The 21,438-nt window shown below is 40.1% G+C and overlaps 1 protein-coding gene across 1 annotated transcript in view; it reads left to right on the top strand.

The window, feature by feature from the left end:
* PIGU (phosphatidylinositol glycan anchor biosynthesis class U) overlaps positions 1-21,438 on the top strand; it is a 77,811-nt gene that overhangs the window by 29,497 nt on the left and 26,876 nt on the right. Inside the window, exon 7 of the mRNA XM_087818782.1 lies at positions 8,186-8,283. Coding sequence (XP_087674908.1) covers positions 8,186-8,283 — 98 coding nt within the window. The remainder of the gene's footprint in view (positions 1-8,185; positions 8,284-21,438) is intronic.

Genomic DNA, 21,438 nt, shown 5'->3' on the forward strand with positions numbered 1-21,438 from the left:
CTGACAGGAAAAAAAATAGGTATAATAATAATAGTAATTATCCTTTTTGCTTCACAGTGACTTTTTAAAAAATCAGGTGCTGCCCTGGCCAGTGTTGCTCACTGGTTAGAGCATCTGCCCACATACTGAAGGGTTGAAGGTTTGATTTCCCATCAAGGGCACGTACCTGGGCTGCAGGCTCAATCCCTGGCCTCTGTCAGGGCGGGTGCAGGAGGCAACCAATCGATGTTTCCTCTCTCTCTCTCTCTGTCTCTCCCCCCCACTCTCAGAAGAGCAATGGAAAAAATATCCTTGGGTGAGGGTTAAAAAAAGAAAAATAATTAACCAATCAGACACAACCTTATTATTAGACGTATCTAATGAGATACAACCCTATTCTGTGATCTCTGTTTATTGTTCAAGACGAGGCATTTACACCGGACAGCTGTGTGCTGGCTGTTGTCATTGTTTTTTTTACAATCTAAGGGAGAAGAGGTCAGCGCCCCTGAATAAATAGTCAAGTATTGCGTGTTTTAAGAATTCTCGCGGCGCACCGGCTGAAAATCACTGCTGTAGGGCAAACCCCTTCGCATGAAGAGAGTCATAGAGGAGCCAAGGACCCAAAGCCAAAGCAGCCTGGGGTTCAGTTTTGTCACATTTACCCAGCTTCAAAACCTGCTTGTTCTTCTGCCCTGGGTGGTTTGCTCAGTGGTTAGAGCGCCAGCCTGTGGACCGAAGGGCCCCAGGTCAGATTCCTGCCCAGTTGCAGGCTCCATCCCTGGCCTTGGCCGGGACACATGTGGAGGCAGCCTGTCGATGTGTCTCTCTCATATTGATGTTTCTCCCTCCCCCTCTCTCTTCTCTCTTTCTCTGAAAAGCAATGAAAAAATACCCTTGGGCGAAGATTAAAAAACAAACAAAAAAACCCTGCTTGTTCTAGTTGCCAGCTCTCTAGCCTCAGGCACATCACCCAGCTTTGAGAGCTTCAGTTTAATCACAGAGATAATATCCACCTTCTAGATCAGGGGAGGAATCCGTGAGAACTAGAAAATGCTTAACACGCTTCCTTCCCAGAACCTGCTCAGCAAATAGTTGCTCTGCTTATTGTGATTTTCATGGTACAGCAAGATGGAGATCAAGAGTGTAGCCTAATGATGCAATTTAAGAACGTGGGGCCTGGAATGAGACTGTCTGGGTTCAAGCCCTATTCCTATTATTCAGTAGTTTGGTGACCCTGGGCAAATAACCTCTCTTTTCTTCAGTTTCCATGTGTGTAAAATGGGGAGAGTAATAGTACCCACTTTGTGGAGTTATTGGAAGGACTAAATTAAAGTGCCTACAGTCCTGGCTGGAACAGAGTACGTGCCAGAATCATTACTGATATGAATGGACTACTCTGAGAGAGCCTGCCTGTTAAAAGCACGTTTGGCAAGGAAATGTTGTATGTTGGGCCAGGCCCCAGCATCACCGCCTCCTCTCCGGCAATCTTGCTTGTTCCTTACGCCCTAGTGCAACTTCCTCTTCTGAGTGTCCTGTGGATTCTTAGTCCTTTTGACCATATTCTAGTCTGTCCTATTGCCTGTCCTGGTACAGGTCACTGTCTATTATCTGCTCTCTGCTCACTCCACTTAAAGTCCATATCCTGCGCCAGCCCCCAGAGCTCCACCGTGCCTGTATTCCAGCTCTGTCTGCAGCTATGCTACCCACCCAGGCCCAGATCACTTCAAGGTTCAGCCCCTGGAAGCAGAGCATTACCCCAGGTCTTGCAGAGGCTTGTTTGGCCACCACCCTCACACAAACAGGGAGTTGGAAAACATTCAAAGGTAGATTATATAGATAATGAAATTCCTGATACTATAGCCAGTGTACATATACATTTGCCTGATTCACTTCAATATTCCTATGATAAAGCCAAAGACTAGGGCATGTACAGAAAATTTAGTGTGTAGGTATCTGGGCTGTACTACCAGATAAACAGTAGATTATTATTATCATTTATTATTATTTTTAAACTCACAGTCCCCTTGGCATAATTCATCCTGGTTGGATGGGTAGGATGCCCTAGCTCTTGCTCAGATGAGGCTGCCACTTCAGGCATTATTTCAGGTGTCCTGTCTAAGCCTGTGGGCAGGTGTTTTTAGATTGTGCAAGCTAAGCCCTCCATGAGCTGACCCATACCTACCTGCTTGCTGAGATCTTTTTAGATATTAACTTTTTATTGAAAAATATAACATATAGACAGAAAGGTGCACAAATCATTAGTGTACAGTTAAATGAATTTTCACAAAATGACATATAACCCTCACTCAGATTAAGAAAAAAAATGTTATTGACATCCACAAGAGAGCCCCCTTTGCTTCCTCTTCCAGTTTTTCCTCCCAACTCTCACCCTATTTTTGACATGTTGAGCTAATTACAGTCCCCACCCTTCCATCCCCAGCACACCATTCTCTCTTGCCCTCCTGCCTGTTCAAATGCTGTTTCCTTAGACTGCCAGGCCTCATCTACCATTGTTCAAAACTCAGGTGTCAGCTTCCCCTGATGGGATAGGTATACTTTCTTAATACTTTCCTCCTGTATTTGTCATTACTTACTGGGAGCTCCCTGAGGACAGAGCCTATCTGAGTCACCAGTCTCCCTGGCACCCAGCACAGGCTTGGCATAGAGCAGGCAGCCCAGAAATATTTACTTATTGCAGTTTGTCTAAAGTAATTAAAGTCAAATTTTACTTCAAACATATATCACCTTCCTTCTGCCTTCCTAGCTCATTTTTTCTTGCTCCTTCTAGCTTTTTTCAAAAAATAGCGTCCTGTCTGCATCTCTTGTGTGCCTCCATACTCCCCCTCACTTTTTCTCAGACTGTGCATGTGCCCTGTCCACACCTGCCCGGCATCCCACACACTAGGCTCCTGACTGTTGCAGTCCCACATTTCTGCCCCCAGATTGCAGGTCTCAGCCATCCGATAGTTTACACCGCCAAGAGCATTCTGTGCCCGGCTCCCGGCCACACAAGTTCTCAACTGCCATTTTGCAGGCTCTGTTTTATTCAAGAGTCAGATTTATTTTGTGCTTTGCCTATGTTTCATTACCCATGGGTTTTCCTTTCTCAGGAACATTGGTTTCAGCTAGACTTATTGTAGTGATCATTTAGCAAATACAGATATTAAATCATTATGCTGTACACCTGAAACTAATATGATGTTATATGTCAATTATATCTCATTTTTTAAAAAGAACATTGGTTTTGTTTAATATGCTTGCATTTTTAAAAAGGATTTCATTTGTATCATTGAATGATATTCATTCATTTGTTCATCACATGTGCCAAGCACTGTGCTAGGTGCTGCAGATTCAAAGTTAAAAGAGGTTTTTTGCCCTTGAGAAAGTCACAGACAAATGGGGAAAGAGAGAAACATTAGCAAATTATTATAAGATAGTATCAGTATTGAAAGAGACTATTGAATGAATTAAGAGAATGGGCACTGGAATTAGCTGAGGGATTCTATTACTTAAAGTGATACATGACTTAACCTTTCCATTTCTGTACCTTGGTTTCTTCATCTGTAAAGTGGGTAGAATAAAAATGGGTAGGAAAATTAGAGCTTTCACAAGGTTGTTGTGATGTTTACTGGGGGCGCGCGTGTGTGTGTGTGTGTGTGTGTGTGGTTGAAGCCAGGTACTGTTTTAGATATAGAGGATAGGTGCCTGGCACCTAGTAAGTGATCAATAAATGTTAGCTATAATCACTAGTATTATCATGTCTACTTAGGCCTTATAGAGGAAGTGGCATTTCAATTGGCCTCTCAAGGATAGGTCTCTACTAGAACGAGGGCAGGGAAGGACAGCTTAGGCAGAAGGAATGGCCTGAGAACAGACACAGAGGAAAAAAATGGCATGATGTTCTTAGAAATTGCGGTGTGGCCCATTGTAACTGGAAGACGGGGTATGTGTAGGAGAGTGGTGAGAGGTGAAGCTGGAGAAATAGACCCAGAGACTGAAGGGTCTTGTTTGTTGTTAGAGTTTGGACTTAATCCGATAGATGAAATAGAACCATCAGAAGTCTATGGAGAGGCTTGTCACAATTTAAACTGTGTTTTGGAAAGATCCTTCTGGTGCTTCTGTGGAGAATGGACTAGATAGGAGGGGTTTGGGGAGATCACTGAGGAGAAGGAAGAGGCTGCTGACAACTCCTGGTGAGATGATGAGAGCAAGAACTGCAGTGAGGGATGTCCCAGAGGTGGGTCCACAGGGCATGGTGGCTGGTGGAAGGACTGTGGGACTGGAGGGGTGGAGAATAGCTGGGGTGTCTGGGGGGGATATTGATGCCACTTACTAGCCAAGAGAATAGCAGAAGGAACACATTTTTCCTTCCTAATGATTTTATTCGAGGAAGGAAGGAAACTCACCCGTCTATTCTGTTTTAGGCTATGCGCCCTTTCTTTTCTCTTGGGCCTTATAAATAGTCAGCTGCTGCAGACAAGTAATTACTGATCGCAGGCAATTAGGACAGGAGGTGGCTGTGTTTATTTCACTCTCTGGTGTCTTCTGCGGGGGAGAGAGGTGGAAGTCATGTGTTTGTTTTCACCACATTTGTAAGAATGGGTGATGTTGGAACATTAGCCTCCCTTCTGTGGTAACAGACACATGGGCCTCTTCTCTCCCAATCTCTGTAGAAAACATGTTTAATTAAAAGGTTTTTTCCAGCACTGGCCAGTGGTTCAGTTGGTTAGAGTATCATCCTGTACACCAAAAGGTTGCGGGTTCGATTCTTTGTCAGGGCACACACCGAGGTTGTGAGTTTGATCCCTGTTCCTGGGGCGCACGGGACAGTCACACTGGTCAGGGCCGTTCTTTTCTCCCTAAAATCAATGAAAACATATTCATGGTTGAGGAGAAAAACAAGTTTTTTCCAGTTTTTTCCCTGCTCTTAGCCAGTTTCCCACAAAATATCATTAGATTGTTGGCCAAGTCAAGGAATCCTGAACCCATCCTAGTTGTTGGGCTCCATAACATCACCACTGCCATCTTCCTGTCTCAGAGTTGACCTGGATCTAGTTCTAGGCGTCTGTGGCTGAACAGGTGTCTGGGGGCCTCTGCTGGTGGCACAGCTTTGCTGGGCATGATTCTGTGCTTGCTTAGCCATATTTACAAGTACCCTGGATACAGGATATCATGCCTGGCACTGATTAACATGGCAAGACAGCCCATCCCATAGAATTCTGTCCTTTGTCTTTTACTTCCAGCTTCCTCCTTTCTCTGCCTTCCTTCCACTTTCTTTCAACCAGGAATTGTTCCCTAGGTGGTGAGTTTCCTTGGTTAAGGGATGGAACACTCAAAGTTATTTTCTCTCTACCCCTTTTCCCATAAAGTAGTCACATTCATAATCCTCACTCTTCCAAGATGGATCTTAGATTCTTCAAGTAGATAGACCGCTTTGGTGGGCAGAAAATCCTGTTTGTCTCTGGAGCTGGGTTGGTAGAGGGTGAAACTACTTGGACTGAGTGGGGTGACTAGTTCCTCCTGTTAGGAAGCACCATTGAGAGGATGTTTGTTATTTTCAGTGAACAGTTGACTCCACACTAATCACAGTGATCATGGCCCGGCCGGTCGTGGCTCAGCGGTTGAGCGCCAACCTAGGATCCAGGTGATCGGGGTTCGGTTCCCGGCCAGGGCACATGCCCCGGTTGCAGGCTGGATCCCCAGTCGGGAGCGTGCAGGAGGCAGCCAATCAATGACTCTCATCATTGATGTTTCTGTCTCTCTCTGTCCCTCTCCTTTTCTCTGTCTGAAATCAATAAAGATATATTTTTTAAAAAAGTGATCATGGATATTGTCATTTTATGAAACATTATCATTATAGGACACCAGCTTTGGACTATCAATTACACTCTACTGATTTCTAGGCTACTTTGAAACTTCTGTTGTAAACTAGGCTTTTCTAGCCTTGGCTTTAATGTACTCTATCTTAAACCATCTGAAAGGGAATAGCTATTTGTTTTTTGAAAAAAAAGAAATCAGTCTTTTTCTTAAGACAGAAGCATTGGGGAGAAAAAGGGACATCTGTAATATTTTAAACAAAAATAAAATTAAAAAAAAAAAAGACAAAAGCAAAGCATGTTTTCATTATAGAAAGTTTGGAAACTACAGAGAAGCCAAAGTATGAAAAAGTATCCATAATCCAACAAGACAGAGATAACCACTATGAATGTTGTGGCCTAGCCTTTTAGCCTTTTTTAAAAAAATGTGTTTATGTATATATTTCTTAAATTTTTATTTTTTATTTTTATTGAATTTACTGAGGTAACATTGGTTAATAAAATTGTTTATGCATATATTTTTTTTTAAATCACAGTATATATCTCTTTTATAACCTTCACTTAATAGGATTAAAAATATCTTTCTGTGTTATGGTAAATTTTTTATGACATCATGTTTAATGATTCCATAGTGGCCCATTTTATGTAGGGGATAAAAACATTAATAAAATCAATATAATGTAAGCCCTGGCCAGTATGGCTAAGTGGTTAGAGCATCAGCCCATACACCAAAGGGTGTCCAGTTCGATTCTGGTCAATGGCATATACCTGGGTTGCATGTTTGATTCCCTGCCCTGGTTGGGGTACATGCAAGAGGCAACCAATCAATGTGTGTCCCTCATATAGAAGTTTCACTCTCTTTTTCTATCTCTCTATCTCCCCCTCCCTACCTCCCTTCCACTCTTTCTAAAAAAAATCAATGGAAAAAATACTCTCCGGTGAGGATTAACTAACTAAATAAGTAAATATAATTTAATTTGGAAAAAAATAATAAACACATGTCTTGAAGATAGTATATAAAGAAGGGTGCTATAAAAATAGTCATGGGGCCTGAGCCAGTTTGGCTTAGTGGTTAGAGCGCTGACCTGCAGACTAAGGGTCCTGGGTTCGATTCTGGCCAAGGGCACATCCTTGGTTGCAGGCCCTCGATCCCCGGCCCTGGTCCGGGTGTGTGAAGGAGGCAACCAATCAATGTGTCTCTCTCACATTGATGTTTCTCTCTCTCTCTCTCCCCCCTCCTTTATACTCTCTCTGAAAAGCAGTGGAAAAAATATCCTCAGGTGAGGATTAAAAAAACAAAATAAAACAGTGACAGGGACGTGCTCTCTTTAGAGTATACCCGCACCCCTCCTTTTCTTGGGTGTGTACTTTTGTTCTCTTTCTCCTAAACTCTAAGGGTCCCCACTAGACTTGCAACCAGGGGAGCAGCAGCAGCTTATCCTGGGCTAACCCCCAGAACCTGTCTCCAAGGCCCCCTTTTCTCTGACTTTTCAGTGAGCTAAAAGCAGCCCCACCTTGGCCTACTTCTGTCACTGTGACTTTTATTTCTCAATGAGTCCGCGAAGCCCAGTGTGGCTCACTTCTTTCCTATAAAGTTTCTAGAGAGCCAAAACAGCACCACCTAGGCTCTCTCCTGTTGTTTCTTCTATCCTAAGCTCTTCCTTTGTTTCACTGTCCCCAGCTTTAATAAATGTACTCTAGCCCGGCCAGCGTGACTCCATGGTTTAGTGTTGACCTATGATCCAGGAGATCGCAGTTCAATTCCCTGTCAGGGCACATGCCCAGGTTGTGGGCTCGATTCCCAGTGGGGAGTGTGCAGGAGGCAGCCAATCGATGACTCTCTCATCATGGATGTTTCTATCTCTCTCTCTCCCCCTCTCCCTTCCTCGCTCTGAAATCAATAAAGATATATTTAAAGTAAATAAATAAGTAAAGTAAATAAATAAATAAATGTACTCTAAAAAATATATAGTGATGGGGTTTTAGAACATCCAAAGGATTGGGTTTCACGCTCTGAATAGTTTAAGCAATAATTGCAGGCTTAATCAATTGGTAACTTGACTAGGACGTGGTGTTAATAGACTTGATCCCTTTATTCATCTTTGGGCTGAAGTTTTGTAAAACCTTCTGGGTCTGGAAATGTTACAGGAAATATTCCTGTGGTGTCTCAGGTTGCTAAAGGTAAATGGTTTTAACTTCCTTGTTTTCCTTTCATCGGAATTCAAGCCAAGAGGCTCCCTGTGTGAGTTTCCATAGCACCTTGTTTATCAGGCGATATTTGACAGGCGATTATTTGAAAAGTTATGGAAAGTTACTTGTTTTGGGGACCTTCTGAGTCTAATCCTGATTGATGAGGCTGGATTATTCCATACACTTATTTCTTTTTACAGGTAGTGCCTTCCTCAGTGCTATTTTTCTTGCTTTAGCAACATACCAGTCTCTGTACCCACTCACCTTGTTTGTCCCAGGACTCCTTTATCTCCTCCAGGTAAGCACTTGCTGGTTAGAAGCCAGCATTCAAGTGACATTTAATACTTGGCCTCGTCCCTGCTTGGGGGAAAGAAGGGCATGGCTTAATCAAGGCAATGGGACTGGGTCTCCAATTCACACTTACTTATTTGCTTCTACTTACAAAGAAACTTGACTAACTTTAAAACCAAGTGGGTAAAAGTGGGGGATAAATGGTGATGGAAGGAGTTTTGACTTGGGGTGGGGAACACACAATACAGTATACAGATGACATACTGTAAAATTGTATACCTGAAACCTATATAATTATATTAACCAATGTCATCCCAATAAATTCAATTAAAAAAACACTCGCAGAATATACACATCTCAAGAGCAAGGAACTGCTTGCAGGTCCCAGCTGGTCCAAATCCATTGTTAGAAGAGAAACATTTCTTGAAAGCGTAGAGGAGGCAGTGTCAAGATTCAAAGCAAGAAATGTCTAATTTCAGAGCCATTGTTCTTAAGTATAAGCACTATTGCTAAAACTGAGTGTATACCCCCATTTATTAAAATAGGCCATGTGCTTGCCATTTTAAGTGACTTTATAATATATCTTTGTGTTTATGTCATGATGATATATGGTTAGCTTGGTCTAATTGTGATTAATGTAAATAGTATAGAAATCTGGTTTTCTTTTAAGTTATTTCCTTAAAGTATGTTTTTCCAGCTGAATCATTGGACCCAAAGGTGTGAGAAGTTTAGTAGTTCTTAACATGCAAGACCAGATTGTTTGCCTGAAAGCCTGAGCCAATTTGCAGTGCCATCACCAGTGTCTTAAGTGAAGTGACCCACTTCCTCCCAGGGTGCCATTGGCTTTTTAAATTTGACTTATGATTGCTAGTTTAATAGATGTGACACCATACTGTGAAATTATTTTGCTCTGATTTTCTTTCTAGATTTTTTTGAACCCAAGCATTTTTCTAGATAACTATGTGCTGTTTGTATTTTCTTTCTTACTTCATATTTACAGTTTATTTTTTAGAAAGTCTGAGCACTAAGGGGAGTGCATGCAGCCAGAATTTTTGTGTAACTATTTACCAAATAAGTACTGTTAGCCCTGGCTGGTGTGCCTCAGTTGGTTAGAGCATCGTCCCAATATGCCAGGGTTGCAGGTTCAATCCCAGTCAGGGCACATACAAGAAGCAACCATTGAATGCATAAATAAGTAGAACAACAAATCAATGTTTCTCTCTCTCTCTCTCCTCTCTCCCCCTCTCTGTCTTCCTTTATCTCTCTAAAAATCAATCAAAAAATTAAACAGCATCACTATTTAAATTTTTAAAAATGTATTTATACATACACATGAACTGACTACAATTTTTTAAATGGTTTGTAAAGCCAATTTCTAAATAATTGTGTAAATATTTAGAAATTGGCTTTTCTAAAGCTTTATGTAAAATAGCTTTTGTTTAAACCCTGGCCAGTGTTGCTCAGTCATTAGAGCGTCAGCCTGCACACCAAAGGATTGTGGGTTCGATTTCCGGTCAAGGGCACATACCTGGGTTGCAGGTTTGATCCCTGGCCCCTGTCAGGGCATGTGGAGAAGGCAACCAATTAATGTGTCTCTTTCACATCAATCTCTCTCTCTCTCTCTCTCTGCCCCTCCTTCCACTGTCTCTAAAAATCAATGGGAAAAATATCCTCCATTGAGGATTAACAAAAAAACTAGTCTTTAAAAAAAAAATAGCTTTTATAATAATAATTAATTAATTAATAATAGCTTTTGTTTAAAACTTAAGGGAATTGCCTCCTGACAACAGTGAACTACTTGAGTTATGAAATCAAGCATCTCAGCCAGTCACTTTCTTCTGTCCTCCAGTATTTACCTCTGCCAGTATTTACTGGGCACCTTCAGTATGCTCCCTCTGCAGATAGAAAGCAGTTGAAGGTTGCTGGGCAGGGGAGTGCTGCAGGAAGACTGCTCTGGCAGCCTGTTAGGTGGGTTGGCGTGAGGGGGAGCTGAGGTTGGGAAAGGTTAGATCATCATATTGGATCGAGTCAGAGGCTTCGACTGGGGTCCCATCCAGTGTGAGGGGAAATGGAGAGATGAGGGACTGGATGCAAAACTCCAGAACGTGGGATTAGCTGTGCCTGGCAGCCATCTATATGTGAGGAACCGGACTAGGAAGAGTTTGGGATGAACTAGAGGATCCCATTTGTGTAGAAATTAAAATCCCAGCCCATACTGTATTTACTTGTTTTTATGTAAGTATATAAAGTGGCCTAAAATGCAGTAGGGCCTTGTGAGTCAGCACGGCATTTGGAAAATCAGTCCCGTCACATCCAGGAAATATACCCACCTGTTTAAATATGAGGGAGGGAACAGAAGAGGAAATTATCCTTTAGGGCTTAGTTCCTCAGAGACCATTAAGTGAACCCTTCAGGCCTGAGTTTCAAAGAGATCCATAGGCTCCAGGGAGAGAAGGTAGAAGCAATGGGTGGGAGCTATAGTCAACTCAGTAAAAAGCAGCAGTTCTGTGACAGCATGGGATGTCTCAAGGGAGGTGAGTTCCCTGTGAATCACAGTGTTTAGGCCACAGGCTGAATGGCCACGTGTTGGGGAGTCTTAGGTAAGCATGGTTAGCTGGACCTGATAATCTTAATAAAACCCTTTTAAGCCCCAAATCAAAATGAATTTGATAACCACCAGGAAGTGACACATCTGCTCCTGATACTATGTTTTTCTCACAGTTTTTTCAAGCCCTCTATAGGCACATACTTCCCTCTAGGAAACGTGTAATGGTGGGACACAGAGCACTGGCTTGACTAGAATATCGTGTTAAGATGGAAAGTAAAATGGTCCTCAAAGACTAATGGTACTATGTCAAAAGAACAGTGGAACCAGCTCAAAGGGGCTCCTTCTGGCTATATTTAGGATATTTTGAGCATTAAGTAATTGTAAAACACTGAATAAATAAAAATTCATGTGTCCATAATTATGCTCAGAAAAGGAGTGAGGAGCCCAGGCGGGCGTGGCTCAGCGGTTGAGCTTCGACCTAGGATCCAGGCGATCGGGGTTCGATTCCCGGTCAGGGCACATGCCCGGGTTGTGGGCTTGATCAATGACTCTCTCATCATTGATGTTTCTATCTCTCTCTCCCCCTCTCCTTTCCTCTCTCTGAAATCAATAAAGATATATTTAAAATTAAAAAAAAGAAAGAAAAGGAGTGAGGAGAAGAAAAAGTACACATCATCATTGATTTGGCTGCTTTACCAATTTCTTCTTCTGAAAATTAATAATTAAAAGGAAAGAACTAAGCAGTTCCTTGCCTTTTAAAAAGGAACTATAGTTCTTTCCCAATTGATAAAGGAAAACTCTACAGAAGAATGCTAGCTTATAAATGTAGAAGGAATGACAGAATAGCAGACCCCAGTGAAATAATTGATCTAGCAAAGATCATTAATGGACACCAAAATCTTTAGATGAAAGATTTTTGGAGAACCAGGATATTTGCATTTGCAAAATATTACCCCCAACTCCCACCTCTGAATTGTCTGCTAATAGCAAAGGGAAAATGAAATCTTTACAAAGGAATGCTCTGGCTGTCACCAACTTAACCAGGTAACCCAGTCTCACTTACAGTAGAACAGCCTGACACGATGTGCTTCTCGATGTGGTGCAGCACAGAGTGCACAGCATTAGCTCCAAATCTTCTCACCTAAACGGATAACCTTCATTAAGCCCTTAGATCTGACTTCTGGCTTTTAGGAAATACAAGAGCAGAGGAGCAAGTTTAATGATACCATGTGGAAACAGTAAAAATCAGAATGTAGGATGGTCTATAAGACAGCTGGTCTGGTTCCCTTCAAAAAGTCATTGTCACAAAAAAGCCAAAGTGAGGGGACTCTTCTAGACTAAGGAGACACAATAACCAAGTGGAATGGGTGAGTCTTGATTGGATTCTGGTTTGGAAAAAACAGCTATAAAGGATGTTTAGGGGGCATTTAGAGTATTTTGAAGATCCATTAGGTATTAGTTGATGATAGGAAATTGTTAATTTTTGGATTTGATAACAGTATTGTGGTATATAGGAGAATGTTCTTATTTTTAGGAGTTATATGCAGAAGTGTTTTAGGGGAGAGGTGTCATGATGTGTAGAAAATTTATACACAGAAAAATTTATACACACAGATAAAAAATATGACAAGGTGTTACTATATAATCTAGGTAGCATATATGGTTGATTAGTGTATTCTTTCAACTTTTATGCATGTTTGAAATTTTATAGTAAAAAGGAGGGAAATAGAATACAGGCTCTGAAGTTCTTTTGGCTTGGATACTTATTAGCTTTGTGATCCTGGGCAAGTGAACTACTTCTCTATGCCTCGGTTTTCTCATTTATAAAATGGGGATAATATAATAGTAACTACTGTAAAGGGTTAATTATATGTCAAATATTTAGAACAGAGTATGGTAAGAGTTCAACAGATATTAGTTATGGTTATTCGTGTTCAAATATTCATAGAAAGGACAGTGCCACCAGTTTGAAGGTACATGGAGTGATGAGGGGAAAAGAAAATATTTAATTTTCTATAGTCAAAGGAACGATGAAAGTTAGTTTGTATTTACTTCTTTGACACTACAAATCTGCCTCCTTTGTGCTGGTGGAATTTTTAGAGGTAGGTGGTGGACAGGCTAGTGTCCAACCAGTACCAGAGGCAAAGCTGTTTTTCTCTTCCCCATGTGAAACACAGGAAGGCTTCAGCATCAAAGGCAGGGGATGCTGCATCTGGCTCTCTGGTGAGTCACTTATGAAAATGGTGGTTTGAGCTCACTAGCCTCCTTCCCCAACTTTGCTCTTCCTCTTACCTTGGCTTAGGGCCTAGTGTCCAAATGAGAGACAAGCTTAAAATGTTATGATCTGATAGCATGCAGAATAAAATAGCCCTAAAGTGCACAGCACCTTGAGGCCGAGCTGTGAGGTTGGCAGAGGGAGACCCATGGTGCAGTCAGGGAAGTTCCTAGTTTCCTCCTTCCTTTTGCTTGGGATTCCTAAAACCTTGGAACCCCTTAAATAGCTTGAGGTTCTTATTTTCTTTGGAAGAAAGTAACAGAAACCAGGGGAAAATACCTTGTGAGTGCTGTTATGGTTTTGCTTTGATCCAATCAGGCCTCTTATCTTTGAACTGGAAAGGTTAATCCTGTGATTTCTATACTTTCTGGAGTTTGTGGTAGGTTATATGGTCCTACCTTGCACCAAAGGAGCCAAACCCAACCAGTTCTTTCTGGATAATGGGGCCCTTCCCTAGGCATTCTTTGGGGCCATGTAGAACTTTCACATTTTATTTTCTCTTTCCCCAGCAGCTTTCTGTTGTCTCTGCTGCCTCCAGAAGGTGGCCAAGGCAGAGGTGGCAATGCTGTTAGTTTCCTTTCCTTTTAGAACAGGTAAAAATGAGGGTAAGGGCATGATCATGCATTTGCAATGGGTCTTATCCTGAGTCTCATCCTTAGACTCTAAGAGCTTAGGTATAAAAAAATTTTGTTAAGTTTCTTTCTTTTTTTAAAAAAAGTTTCATTTTTCCTTTTTTAAAAATTTCATTTTTCAATTATAGTTGACATTCAATATTATTTTATATTAGTTTCAGGTGTACAGCATAGTGTTTAGACAGTCATATACTCTACAAAGTGATCCTCTCAATATTTCAAGTACCCACCTGGCATCATACATAGTTATTACACTATTATTATAATGACTATATTCCCTATGCTGTACTTTACATCCCTGTGACTATTTTGTAATTACCAATTTGTACTTCTTAATTCACTTCATTATTTTTCACCCAGTCTCCCAACCCCTCTCCCCTCTAGCAACTATCAGTCTGTTTTCTGTATCTATGAGTCTGCTTCTGTTTTGTTTGTTTATTTTGTTCTTTAGATTCCCTATATAAGTGAAATCACATGGTATTTGTCTTTCTTCATCTGACTCATTTTCCTTAATATAATACTCTGTAGGTTCATCCATGCTGTCACAAATGGTAAGATTTCATTCCTTTTTTTTTTTTTTTTTTTTTAATATCTTTATTGATTTCAGAGAGAAAGGGAGAGGGAGGGAGAGAGATAGAAACATCAATGATGAGAGAGTCATTGATCGGCTGCACCCCTCAACCCGTGCATGTGCTCTGACCGGGAATCGAACCCTGATCTCCTGGGTCCTAGTTCGACGCTCAACCGCTGAGCCACACCCGGCTGGGCAAGATTTCATTCTTTTTATGGCTGAGTAATATTCCATTGTATATATGTACCACAACTTTTTTATCTACTTATCTATTGATGGGCACTTGGATTGCTTCCATAACTTGGCTGTTATAAATAACACTGCAGTGAACATAGGGTTGCATATATATTTTTGAATTAGTGCTTTGGAAGAATTTCTTTTGTTAAGACCTTATTTAAAGTGTTTCTTTGAGTTTATTCTGATAACTGATTTTTCTTTTCACAACATTATCCTCGAAGGGAAATTATTTCTGTTTAGAAAAAGCTTTTCTCCCTAGTGATTTAGAGAGTTGGGGAGAGGGAGATAATTATACATTTCTCCCCTTTCTTATTATAGTGTGGTTTTACCTGAAGCAGTCTAAGGATCCTCTTACTAACCAAAATATTTTTATATATTAGCAACAATGTGATTTGGGGGATATAACTATGGGTTAAAATTTTCAGGTCGAGAGTACACATAGCCCAAGGCCCACATCTGACCCATGGATATGCTTTATTTGACCCTACTGTTTAGTTTTTTTAAATTAGTTGTCAATGTTTTAAAAATTCATGTCAAAAATTTGTATTTCCGGCTTCTTTTGCAAAACTTGAAGATCTATCTCCTTTAAAATATATCTTTATTGATTTCAGAGAGAGGAAGGGAGAGGGAGAGACAACTGAAACATCAATGATGAGAGAGTCATTGATCAAGCCCACAACCTGGGCATGTGCCCCGACCAGGAATTGAACCACGATCTGGATCCTAGAACGATGCTCAACCGCGGAGCCACACAGGCCGGGTGATCTGTCTCCTTTAGAAAAAACATACTGTCTTCATTTTACCACAGTCCCATATGCTTCATCTCTTTTCATTTGTCACCTGCCTGGTCCCTGTAGGTATTTGAATGTGTGTCTAGGAACAGTGACCTACCCAGTATCAGTGAGCATCCTTGGGGCCCAGATTGTGATCTTAAAATGCCATTTACTCGTTAAAAGAAACCAAGGCTTCTGAGAGATGGCTCATTGTAGGTATAGGGCAAGTAACATACAGGATGATCCTGGAACATTGTGATACAAGATATCAAGGAAGCTATCAAGGGCTGGCTGCTGGGATCATCTCAAAAGGACTCAGGATGCAACTTGGAGAGGCTCCCACTCACCAAAGGTGGGCAATTTGAGCATTAGAAAAAGAATTGCAATGGATCGAAACCTGTAAATATATTTAAATTTATAATAATATTTAAAAGCAAACCTAATTGGTCAAATTAAGAGAACTGACAGGGAACAAATTAATTATCTTGAAAACTGGATAAGTAAAAGGAAAAAATTTAAGCATTTATCCTGCCTTTTCTGTATCACTAGGTAACCATATAGTAGGTAAGAGGAAGCATCTCTTATGAAATTATTCCAGCTTACAAATGGAAGCAAAATGGTAGGATAGAATAATTCTGCAACCCTAGTTGATCTAGGCATTGAGTATTAAGAGCTACTAACATAAAAAACACAGACACACAAAAATCATGCCTCCTGATGAAAGAACATACCACTACCAAAGTTTTGCCAAAGGTATCAAATCAAAAATTGATCAAGCCTCTGGATCCAGCTGCCAATTTGTAAGAAATACTGAAGACAAAGTATGCAATTAGCAAAAAAACAGACTGTAGGGCATTCCATAGGTTAAATGCCCCAGATACTTCAACAGATGAATTGTAAGGAAGGAAAAAAAAGCCATGGATGGGAGTAGGGTGGGGTAGAGGACCTATATATTAAAAGAGACTTAAAAATTGAATCAGATTTTTAAAAAATGGCCAAGACTAAATAAACTATAGGGTAAAGGGATGCACATTTAGGTGGAAACCATAAAGAAAGGCAAGAAAGTGATATTCTTTACTATAAAGGCTAGGATAAATGTGGTTACTTTGGAGGGAAGAGGAGATTGTGGTGGGACAAGATACAGAGGGAGACTTGGGGAGTCACTGAAAATGTCTTTCTCTAGACCCAGGTAGTAGTTGTAAGGATGGATGTTTGCCTTACAATCATTCACTGACCTATATATTTGTTTTATGTGACTTTCTGTATTTTATTTTAAAATAAAAAGGTTTAAAAATTGATCAGAACATTTAAGCACCATTCTTTCAACTCTTCTACTTACATACTTTTTATTTTCAGTTATCATTCGCATTGAGCAAGAGTTGGGTAAAATGAATCCTCATCTGTTTGCCGCGAAATTTGCAGTCTGGACTTGTAAATTAAGCTTGGCTCTAGGGTTTGTAAATAACAAGCCATCAAAGGATTCCTTGAGGGTTTTTTTTTTTAAATATATCTTTATTGATTTCAGAGAAAGGAAAGGAGAGGGAGAGAGAGAGCTAGAAACATCAATGATGAGAGAGTCATTGATCAGCTGCAGCCCGCAACCCGGGCATGTGCCCTGACCGGGAATCGAACCCCGATCTCCTGGATCCTAGGTCGACGCTTAACCGCTAAGCCACGCCTGGACAAGCTCCTTGAGGTTTTTTTTAAGAATTTCAGGTGTTCCTCACTTTATGTAACAGGAGTAGTCCTGAAATAAGTGCAAATTCAGTTTTTATAAGTAGATTCAGTAAATATTCTTCATTACTTTATATTTTCAGGGCTTTGTTTCCCAAAATAAGCCTGACTCCCAAGACCAAGTCTTAAAAACAAAAATTATACCTAAAATATAGTGCACATTTTATAATCACAGATTTGCTAGGAAAAAAAATCATTCCCGCTTAAACATTGACAGTGACACTGTAGATCCAGTAAGCACTGAGAATGTGGTAGCAAACCAGAATTTTGGGGTTGCTAATGGGGTTTTCAGAGTGAGACCTCATCTCCTGCGTTTGTGCTTAGGACTCTCCTCAGAGAGCTGCTTTGAGCAGCCTTCCTGACTCGGTTCTCCAGGGCTCTTTCTCACTTCCCGCCCTGTTTCTTTTTAAATGTCATTAGCAGAGATGAAGGACAACACAAAACAAAACAGCTTTCTGCTCTGGAGCTTGCTTTCTTTGTGGTGAGACCACCCACCTCAAACTTCTCTCAAGGCCACTGTTACAAAACCTGTGAGTTAGACATGACCAAAATAGTCACCAGACTGCACACTTTAAAATGGTTAAATGCATGTTACATGAATTTCACCTCAAAAAAACCTGAATGCTATTGTTAGCTTAATTGCTCATATTTTCTAGCTTCGACCATGAAGAGCTCCTCCAGAGTGGCTCCTGTGTTCTTTGGACACGCCCTGACTGTTTTTGAGCCTTGACTTCCCTTTTTTCTGGTGCCACAAGATGTTCCAGGTCCATCTTGTATTTTCCTTGCCCAGCCCTGAAAGCGGTATTCTTCAAGGACTCTTGGTTCCTTTAGTGGAGAATGTTATTTAGAAACCAATGGTTTTGGGTATGCTTATTGTGATTAGGGAATCATTGCTTCGAGCAGACAGAGCTATGAAGTTATGCATACTAACCGACACATCCACACGTACAGTTCTTTGCCATTCTGTTTATACTCATACCTATGATTCCAGCCCAGCACCGCAGGGCTCGCTTTAGTCTCTCCCTTTCCCTTATAACTTCTTTCTCTTACAGCGAGAAACCTAGCTTTCATTATCTGCGATGTATTTTCTTGTTTGTTCAGTTCTAGTATGCATATAAAGTAGTTCTAGAATTGCTGTGAGAAATACCCCATAGGAAATACACTTACTAACTTGATTAAAAGCTTTATATGTAGTTCTTTTTGTCTTTAGCCTTACAACATTCCTTCAAGGTACTGTTCTCTTAGTCGTTAGTTTAGTTATTTTCTACCCCCGTGGGACCCTTCGGTGTGGTTGTGTTATTGATTTGTGATACAGTTAGGTTCATTTATTACTGTTTATGTTCATTTTGGATTCCCTCATATCCTGGTTGATTTTAGTTGTTTATTTTGGGGGTTTGAAATATTACTGTGCTTCTAAGAGTCAGCTATACAAAAAGATATATTGAGCAACTCTAAGACTGACAGTGTTCCAGACCCACAAGGAAGTGAGACAAAAATCTCTGCTCTCCTAGCCCGCTGGTGTCTCCAGGCAAGCGTGTGTAGCTCAGCTGTGACTCACGTTGTCTGATCTTCATTACACCTGCTTTTACTTGGACTGTAGTTCTGACAATGTCACAACCTCGTCTTCATTTCAACTGTTAGATTGATTTATTGCTCAAAATTCTCAGTATGTTCATGTTTTTTACGAGCAGAACTCCCCAGCCCCGCGATAAAAATTTCCCAGTGGGGACATTTGAGGAGGTCAAATCAGGTTGATTCAGGCCTTGTCCAGCTCAGAGTCAAGGAATGACTAAGATATGCTTCTGCTCTGAGTGCTCCAGTCTTAATTTTGTGATACAAACCACATGTGGAAATAGATTGTATTCTGTATATTCTTTAAAAAGGTGTATTCGGAGAGTTATTTGGCCCTCATCCCTGCCATCCTGCTCTTTGCTCTCTACTCCCCTGTCACCCCAAGTAATTATTTTCTTTAGTTTCTGGTTTATCTTTCCTGTGTTACTTTTGCACAAATGAACAGATACATATATCTTTTCTTTTATTTTTATTTTTTTATTTTTTAGAGAGAGAGAGAGAGAGAAGCACTGATGTGAGAGAGAAACATCAATCAGTTGCCTCCCATATGCCCTCCGCCGACCGGGATCAAACCCACAACCAAGTTATGTGCCCTGACTGGGAATCAAACCCGTGACCTTCCAGTGCATGGAATGATGCTCCAACCAACCGGGCCACACCGGCCAGGACACACGCATACTCTCTTACATCCTCTCCTTTCTTACATAAAGGATAGCATGCTCTAGATACTCTTTTGTGCTTCGCTTTTTTCACTTAACATTATTTCCTGGAAATTATTGAAACAGAGATATTCCTTATTCTTTTTTTTTTTTTTTTACAGCTGCATAGTACTTCATTGTGTGTTAACTTCTCTCCAGTGTATGGGAATTTAGATTGCTTCCAATATTCTGCAATTACAATGTATGCTTCAATGAATAACATTATGTATGTGTACTTTCGTATTGTTGAAGGTATATCTTCGAGGTTAGATTTCTAGAAGTAGAATAACTGACTTCAAAGATAAGTACAGATGTAGTTTTGTCAGATCTTTTCACATTTCCCTCCAGAAGGCGTGTACAAATTTTCTATTCCCACCAATCCCATAGGCTCTCTAACAGAATGTCATTACATTAAGAAATTTTTGACACTCTAATCATAAGAAATGATATCTAAATGTCTTAATTTGCATTGCTCTAAATATAAGTGAGTTTGAAATTTTTTTTCATATTTGTGGATTATCTGTTCATTTCCCCTCCCCCTCAGTTTTCTATTGGATATAGGTCCTTTTTCTCTCAATTTTTAAGAATTCTTTCTATATTAAGAGCATTAAACTCTTTGAAAATATTTTTTCTGCCCTGCCGGGCGTGGCTCAGAGGTTGAGCATAGACCTAGGATCCAGGCGATCAGGGTTCGATTCCTGGTCAGGGCACATGCCCGGGTTGTGGGCTCGATCAATGACTCTCTCATCATTGATGTTTCTGTCTCTCTCCTTCTCCTTTCCTCTCTCTGAAATCAATAAAGATATATTAAAAAGAAAAAGAAAAAAAAGAAAATATTTTTTCTGGTTTTTCAGTTGTCTTTTGACTTTGTTTATAGTTTTTTTCTTTTAACAGCTTTTATTTTTTATCAAGATATGATTATATACCATACAATTTACCTATTTAAAGTGTACAGTTTAATTATTTTTAGTGTATTCACAGAGTTTGCAGCCATCACCAGTCAACTCTACAACATTTTTATTACCCAAAAACCCCATACCCATTAGCAGTCACTCTGTTTTCCTCAGTGCCCCTCTCACCTCCAGCCCTGTTCTGCCTTCTGTCTTTATAGATTTTCCTGTCCTGCACATCTCATGCAAATGGAATCACACAATTCATGGTCTTTTCTTTCACTTAGCATGAGGTTTTCTGGTTCATCTCTATTGTAGCCTGTATTATTAGCGCTGCATTCCTTTTTATTGCCGAACACTGTTCTGTTGTATGGTTTGCTATGTTTTATTTATTCATTCACCAGTTGATAGGTACTTGGGTTGTTTCGACTTTTAGGCTATTATGAATAGTGCTGCTATGAACATTTGTGTATAAGTTTTTGTGTGGACATATGTTCTCATTTTATTTATGGCCATTTTGTTGCGTAGAACTTTTCATGTAATGTAATCAAATTTAATCAGTCTTCTATTGCCTCTGGAATTTGAGCTTTCCTCTACATCATGGTTAAAGACAAATTTACCATGCTTTTTCTAGCATTTCATGGTTTCATTTAAAAAAATATTTAAATCCTAATGCATTTTGAGTTTATTACAACAATAGTATGAGATATAGTTTTAATTTTATCTTTTTCCAAGTGGTTACCTAAGTTATCCTGGCACCACTTATTAAATAGTCCGTCTCTACCCCAGTGATACGCCACCTTTGTCATATACTAAATTTCTATCAGTATTTTGGTCTAATGCTGGACTTTGTGTTGTGTTCTACTAGTCCTTTTGTCTGTTTAGGTGCCAGTATTATGCTGTTTTAATTGTAGAGGTTTTATAGTGTATTTTAACGTCTGCTAGGGCTAGTCAACATTTTGTGATATTTCCTTATCACTGTTTTCCTAGCTATTCTTGCATGTTTGTTTTTCCATAGGAACTTCAAAATCGTCTTGTATAATTCCATAAAGTAGCTAGTTGGCATTTTTATTGGGATTGCATTTTGCATTGAATTTATAAATTAATTTAAGGAGAACTGACATATTTATAACGATTCTTGTTTAGAATCATTCTAAACAAGAGCAGGAGATGTCTGTCCATTGGTCCAAGTTGACTTTAATGTCTTTCAGGATTGCTTTAAAATTTTCCTT

The sequence above is a fragment of the Miniopterus natalensis genome, chromosome 7 (assembly GCF_054644295.1).
Source record: "Miniopterus natalensis isolate mMinNat1 chromosome 7, mMinNat1.hap1, whole genome shotgun sequence".
Lineage (NCBI taxonomy): Eukaryota > Metazoa > Chordata > Mammalia > Chiroptera > Miniopteridae > Miniopterus > Miniopterus natalensis.